This window comes from Lycium ferocissimum, chromosome 10, assembly GCF_029784015.1.
Source record: "Lycium ferocissimum isolate CSIRO_LF1 chromosome 10, AGI_CSIRO_Lferr_CH_V1, whole genome shotgun sequence".
In the NCBI taxonomy this organism is placed as follows: domain Eukaryota; kingdom Viridiplantae; phylum Streptophyta; class Magnoliopsida; order Solanales; family Solanaceae; genus Lycium; species Lycium ferocissimum.
In genome coordinates, this window is record NC_081351.1 from 11,205,226 (window position 1) to 11,212,623 (window position 7,398).

At 38.7% G+C, this 7,398-nt stretch overlaps 1 protein-coding gene across 1 annotated transcript; it reads left to right on the forward strand.

Moving 5' to 3' along the window:
- Positions 1–6,709: 6,709 nt before the first annotated feature.
- On the forward strand, positions 6,710–7,394 carry LOC132034605 (premnaspirodiene oxygenase-like; the record flags this gene model as incomplete). Its single annotated transcript, XM_059424996.1, has 1 exon — positions 6,710–7,394. A coding segment is annotated over exon 1 (648 nt), but the record flags the coding sequence as incomplete, so codon positions are not given.
- Between the last annotated feature and the right edge of the window lie 4 nt (positions 7,395–7,398).

The following is a 7,398-nucleotide window of genomic DNA, read 5'->3' on the forward strand; positions in this document are numbered from 1 at the left end:
ACATGTGCACTTCTTAGACATTCCCAGGTTGACCTTTTTTTTGGAGAATCCTTTTTAAGCTCCTTTTAATTTTTCAACATGTTTTTCCCCCTATCGATATGCAATCATTCTCCCTTTCTAACATTTAGTGAACAAAATTAGTGATTCATTCCTGTTATGTCCTCTAGAGCAAGTATGTTCATATTTTATATTTGCTTGCTTTCTGTCACTCATCCCTGCAAGACAATCAAAGCTTTGTGTTTGAAGCCCAACCGACTTGGGTCCCTTTTCTTTACCTATTCCATCCTTCTTTTGGTCTATAAGTTTTAGTCTCTTTACCTTGTAGCTAATGTTTTCTAGGTGCTTGATCTTACCATGATCGGATTCTCCATATGTGCTCCTCAAATCTTCTTCTGTGGGTTCTTGCTTTGTTCTTTTTAGGATGACTTCGATATTTTTAGTCAGCTTTATAGCTTCAGCCTGAAAGTCCAAGATGAGTGAACCAAGTTGAGATACTTGTTCCTTCAGGATAGAGTATGCCTTTTCAATGTTGTTTTTGTTGATCTCGATATTCACTGGTTCATTCTTTAAGCTGGCAATGTTGCTACGCAACTCAACTCTTTCGTTACTCATGTTCCGACATTCATTGCTCAAATTTACTATCATAGTCTTGAGACTTCTATTAGGAATGGCTTCAAGCTTTTTATGATCAAGGATACCTTCCCAGCTGTCTCCCTTGAAGTTAGGATCTGAGTCTTCGATAGTCATGAGAGCATAGTGGTCAGCTTGATTCAAAGAATCATTCTTGGATCTTGAATTCCATGCAACTATCATATCCTTTTTCCATCCAGGTCCCCATGGGGGGCGATTCTTAACCATGGAATTTGATTTACCACAGATGTGGCGGTCTTCTTGCTAATCATGATGTGCTAGATTTTCTATCTCAATATTATCCATCTTGTAGTTCTTGTCCCTTGTGAAAGCACACACCCCTAATTCCTCTTTCTTTGTTTCCAAGTTGAGTTAACAACTTTTGAATTTAAAGATTCTTTCTTAGTTTCTAGTGTCAGCAGATTGACGAACAACCCATTCATTTACATTGAGTTTATCTCACACAATTCTTCAATACCTATGACTCGCGCATTCCACGATGGAGGAAGACTTCTGAGAATTTTCATGACTAAGTCTTTGGTGGGAAAATCCTTGCCTAGTGCCACAAAATTGCTGGTGATGTTGATAAATCTGCTAAACATGTCTCAGATTGACTTTTTTGCATCCATTGCAAACTGCTCATATCTTCTCATGACTATACCTAATCTGAGTCACTTTTCTTGAGACATCCCCTCATGATTTTATGCTAAAAAGTCCCAAATTTCCTTGGCACTGGAGCAACCTGAGACTCTGTTGTAATCGTCTTTTCCGAAACTGCAATGAAGGATGCTAACTGCCTTGGCATTTAATTCCATCATCTTGAAGTCCTCACCTACAAATTCTTTGTCAGTCTTGAGTCCTCTTGATCCATCATGTATGGTCTTTATGGGAACTAGTGATCCTCTTGATATGATCATCCATAGGTTATAGTCCACACCATTAGGTAGGTCTACATTCGATTCTTCCATAGATTACTAGTAGTGCTCACTGTTGAATGCAAGTGGTCTGTAGATTGATTCACCTTCGCTTAGTTCGATTTCTGGTAGCCTATTTGTAATGATCTTCTCTTAAGGTGCTAGACTCTTAAAGAAAACCTGCTCTAATATCATTTGTTGGCTTGCACGACCTACTTTCTGTCCTAATCAATACCAAATTTTTGCCTATGGGATAGAACATGTTATTCTACCTATTCCACGCTAGCGTTAGCAAAATAGTAAAGAGCAGTAAACTAAAGCGACACAACAATTTTACGTGGAAACCACCCAGCTCACAAGGGTGAAAAGACCTATACCTCTGTAGGATTTTTCCTAAACCTCCACTACAACTGTGAGCCTACGCAAATTCAAGTTACAAACTCTGTAACCTAGGAACTAACCTCTAATTCCTAGCTCACTGATCTCCCTAGACTAGTAAGCAACCTTCAAGTTATCCCAACTTAAAGTTGAATTTGACTAACTGTTTATACCTATAATTTATGCTTCTATGAAAGCGGATAAAGGTATAACTCGATAAACAAACCTAATACACAAATCTAGAGTTAAGAACTGTAATACATAAACTATATGAAACAAATTTTTCAATCTTCTTCATAGTATCAGGTGGCACCTTAGTAATCAGAACTCTCTACTATTGCATAGACAGTGTTGCTCAATATTTTGATTTTCTTTCTTTGTGAATGTGCAAACTTTCTTCTTGGTAAGATTTGGATATTTATAGCATTGAGTGCGCAGCTGTCGTCAAAACCTAAACCCTTCATGAATCGGCCTATTAGTTGTGATAGGATTTTAGTTGACTTAGTATTCTCGTCGTTTCATGGGGCTTCATTGTCCTTGTAGAAGTATGAAGTATCTTGATAACTATGGGAAGGAATCCGGTAAATCTTGACCGTCAAGTCTTCACCATAAAACACAAATCCACTTTGAGTAGGACTGTGATCTGGAACATGTTCTTGAACCTAGTCCACATACCTGATTCTTTCTTCTCTAAATCTTCCCACTTGTCTGAGGTGGAATATGTCCATAAACCTGTTTCACTTCCCATTGTTCTACAACTATCTGTGGCTCATCTTCTCTTTTTCTCTTAGCTGGCCACATGTTCCCAGGTTTTAATTTAATCAGCTCCATCTTCATCAAATCTTCACAATCTTTTTGCAGCAGCTGGATCTTTCTACTCTGACAAACTTCTTCCCCCAGTCTGTTGTACTTGCTTACTTTTGCACATTCTGGTTTACTTGCTTTTGTTCATTTGCTTTGTCAATCATCAACACTCACATGAGCTATGCCAATAGGTACCAACATCACAAGTGAATGTTGTGACTAGTCAAATTGATGAAAGGTATGTTTCAACCAATCCTATGTTAATTTAGTGTGAACATCTAAAGATTTATGGATTGATACCGGTGCAAATATTCATGTATGTGCTAACTGATCTATCTTTGCAAAATATCAAATCATTGATAGAAAAATTGCAAACATAGGTAATGCTGCAATTGGACAAGTCAAAGGAGAAGGAAGGATAAATTTGCTCCTGACTTCGTGAAAGACTTTGACGCTTCCTAAATGTAACGACCCGTTTGGTTGTTATAGCTTTTTGGACCCTTTTACCCTTGTTGTTCCTTCCTCGACCCCTATGAGTACGATTTGGACTCGCAAGGATGGCTGGTATGGTTCCCAAGATGATCGGCCGAGATTTATGATGACTTGTGTGATATCGAGTTTGAAAGTGAAATGCGTTTGACCAAATGTTGACTTTTGGGTAAACAGACCTTTTTCGGGAATCCGTCGATTCCGAGAGGTACAGATGGTTAATTTGACTTGGTAGGATGTTCTATTCAATTCCCAAGGCACTTGGGAGAGTTTTGGGTTATTGGTTGGAAAGTTGGTCTTTGGTCATTCGGTGTTAACCCGATAAAATAGACCTCCGTTGGGAATGTCGAGACCACGAGTGAGTCCATAGCGTGTTTTTATGTGTGTAAGGATGTTTGGTGTGTATCTGTGAGGTCTCAAGTGATTGTCGAATTTTAGGGTTGGTCATGTGAAAAACCATATTTTTCTAATGTTTGGTGTCCGCTGTAGCGACACCAGGCCCACCATAGCAGGATCGCTATAGCGGGGTCTTAGCCGCTATAGCGAGTGATCGATGTTTGGGATTGGGCGCTACAACGGACGGATATCCGCTGTAGCGGATGCACTGCAGCGAGTGTGGTCTCGCTAGCGCGTGAGCCCGCTGTAGCGGACTCGTGACTACTGCAGCGGGATTACGGGATTTCAGAATCATTAAAGGTTAGGATAAAACCCTTAAAACCCTATCATTTCTATCATCACTTTCTAAGTATATTTGGGGCAAATTAAGGAGCTCTTGGCTGAATCTTCTTTGTGGTAAGTCTCCTAACCTAGTATCCATTGATTAATCTTTCTAAGATTGGATCCATGCTAGAAATCCATTAGAATCAAAGAGAGAAAATGGGTTTTGATGATAACTTCTTGAAATGAGTTCTAATCTTTCTAAATGGAGTTTGTTGATGGGTTTGACTAATCTATTCATAGAATTTGATGATTTCATAGCTAATAGGCTTGAATCTTCCATTTGTGTTGATTAATTTGAAGGTTGAAAAACTAGGGTTCATACCCAAATTGGGAGTTTTCACTTGAATCTCGAAATTAGCCTATTCTTGAGTTATTTTAGCAATTGTTTAGTAGGATTGAGCTACTAGAGCATGGAATTGTATGCTTTACTTTTGAAATGACCATTTTACCTTTGTAGGCCTGTTTTCCCCTTTCTCCATAGTTGAAATTGACCCAAATGATAAGTATAGCAATATGGGTGTTGTTCTTCATGTTCTTCATGATTTCTAATATAGAATTCAAATATGATTAGACTTTGAGTATTTGGAGGCGCAACGAAAGGGCAAGGCAAAAGTTTGATTGTTCGTGGCTCCTGCTACACTACCAGGTAGGTTACGGCTTAACTTATGGTTAGACTTCGGTTAGCTAGGCATATGTAGAGTTAGTGATTGTTGGAGAAAGCATGTTAAGCCTTCGGGTATGAAGTTAGGATGGATTACTTAGGTTGATACTGATGTTTGATTGTGGCTGGTTGCCTTGTTGTGATCTATTGGCTTGTTGCCCCGTTTGTGATACTAGACTTGATATTGATAGTTTCTTGTGATATGTGTCCATGTGCGGCCCCGTTGATATTGGTAGATTCTTGTGATAGGTGTCCATGTGTGGCACGATTTGGCATGATATACTCTTGTCGTCATTGATATCATGCATGCATTCATACTTGTACATTGGGATCGGGCTGCACGCCGCAACACATAGATGGACCGGGTTGCACGTTCCGCAACATATATTGGATCGGGTTGCACGTTCTGCAACAGATATGGGATCGGGTTGTGCGCCACAATAGGTACATGGACTTCGCGGGTCGGCTATGGGTCATGACTGGCAGGCATTGAGGTGTTCCGCCTGGAGCGTGTATGTATCATTACATTGCATTGCATTCTTACGTACAGATTCGTACTGTTTGATTTTGTACTTGGCACTTGTATTTGTGGTGATATTCAGACTTGATGATCTATACTTGTGGAGACATTTGGACGTGATATTTAGCGATTGTGATTCCGTTCTTTGACATTGTTGATTGTACTTGGTGTGAGCATGTCTATCTTTCAGTCTCTTACTTATATATGTGTTAGCTAACTGTTGTCGGCCTATAATGCCTACTTAGTATGTGTCGTTGTACTGATTCTATCTTGCTGTATTCTTTTATGAGTGCAGAGTACGTGGCTGGATCGACTTCTTCCCCTCGAGACTGACTTCCAAGGAATTGCTGACGAGCATCTAGAGTGAGCACATGGCCAGATCCGCAGCCCGGATGACTCCTCCTATTTTACTTGTCTTATTCGCTACTTCTGAGACAGTATTTCATTTTGAGACTATGTATTTAGACTTGTATTTATGTAGTGGCTCTTGTACAGCCTAGACCAGATTTTGGGATTAATGTAATATTTCCGCACTTATTTACTTATCTATTTCAGACTTGTTAGATATTTATGTTGGTTGGGTTATTTTATTGTTGTTGAATGTTGATTAAGGGACGGGTTCGCCTACCAGGTGGGAAAAGGGTAGGTGCCCGCACGTTCCCCAATTTGGGACGTGACAATAAAGTTGTGTCAGATGTAAGGAAAAATCTTATTAATAGTTTTCTTCTTACTAAGGCTGGTTATAAGTTACTATTCGAGTCTAATAAAGTTGTACTTAGTAGAAATTAGTCTTTTGTTAGTAAGAAAGATAGAGGCGGAAAGTAGATTTCAGCAGAATTCTCTAACTTCTGTAGTGAGAATGAAACCATCCATCAAGTGTCTCCTCCTTACACACTTGAATCAAATGGTGCTGCAGAGAGAAAAAATAGAACTTTATTAGATATGCTAAATTGTATGTTGTCATGTTCGGGATTCCCTAATAATTTTTGGAAGGAAGCATTAAGTGACAACATGTCATATTTTTAATAGAGTTCCCCATAAGAATTAGAGAAAACTCCATATGAATTATGGAAAGGGAATAAACCAATTTTGAGTTATTTAAGAATGTGAGGTGCTTTATAAAAGTGAAGATTCCTACTGCGAGGGCAGCGACATATTTGTTACTCCCTCCGGTCCAAAATAGTTGAGGTTTCAGACTTGGGCACATGGATTAAGAAATTCACTTACTCCTAAAAATTAATAGGTGTATTGACTAATGTACTTTTAATTAAGAGAAGCTTTGAAACCTCCTTGATTGACTAAAAACTCAATTATTTTGGACCGGAGGGAGTATTACTTCTACGTTTGTCTTCTTTATTAAAATCAAAACTCCAGCAGCCACAGTTGACGGATGTTTTAGCATATCTTGCTCCACAGTAATTAGTCGGTTAAAATAACATTTCTTACCTCATTATTGTTCTTTAAGTCAAGTGAACGACTTTCAGACCAGATGTTGATGGACAAAAGTTGCCGAAAAATTCATCTGTCATATTAAATGTCATTTTCTTGCCAAATCAAAAAGCCTATAAAAGCCAAGCCATATGCAACAATACTTTGCAGAACCTATCAAGCCAAATAACCTTCCCAAAATATGGAGTTCTTCAATTTCTTTTCCATTTTCCTTTTTGTGTCTTTCCTCTTTTTGTTAAGGAAATGGAAGAATTCCAATAACCAAACCAAAAGTTTGCCTCCAGGTCCATGGAAATTACCTCTACTTGGAAGCATGTTTCATTTGCTAGGTGGACCTCCACACCGTGTCCTTAGAGATTTAGCCAAAAAATATGGACCAATTATGCTTCTTCAACTAGGTGAAGTTTCTGCAGTTGTAGTTACTTCTCCTGAGATGGCAAAAGAAGTACTAAAAACTCATGACCTTGCTTTTGCATCTAGGCCCATACTTGAGGCTGCCAAGATTGTTTGTTATAACGGGACCGACATTGTCTTTTCCCCCTATGGTGATTACTGGAGACAAATGCGTAAAATTTGTCTTTTGGAATTGCTTAGCGCCAAAAATGTCAAGTCATTCAGCTCTATTAGACAAGATGAAGTTCTTCGTATGATTGAATTTTTTCGATCATCTTCTGCTGAGCCAGTTAATACAACAAAAAGGATTTTTCAATTTGCAAGCTCTATGACCTGTAGATCAGCATTTGGGAAAGTATTCAAGGAGCAAGATGAACTTATAGCACTGGTTAAAAAAATGACAGTCTTAATTGAAGGATTTAATGTAGCTGATATATTCC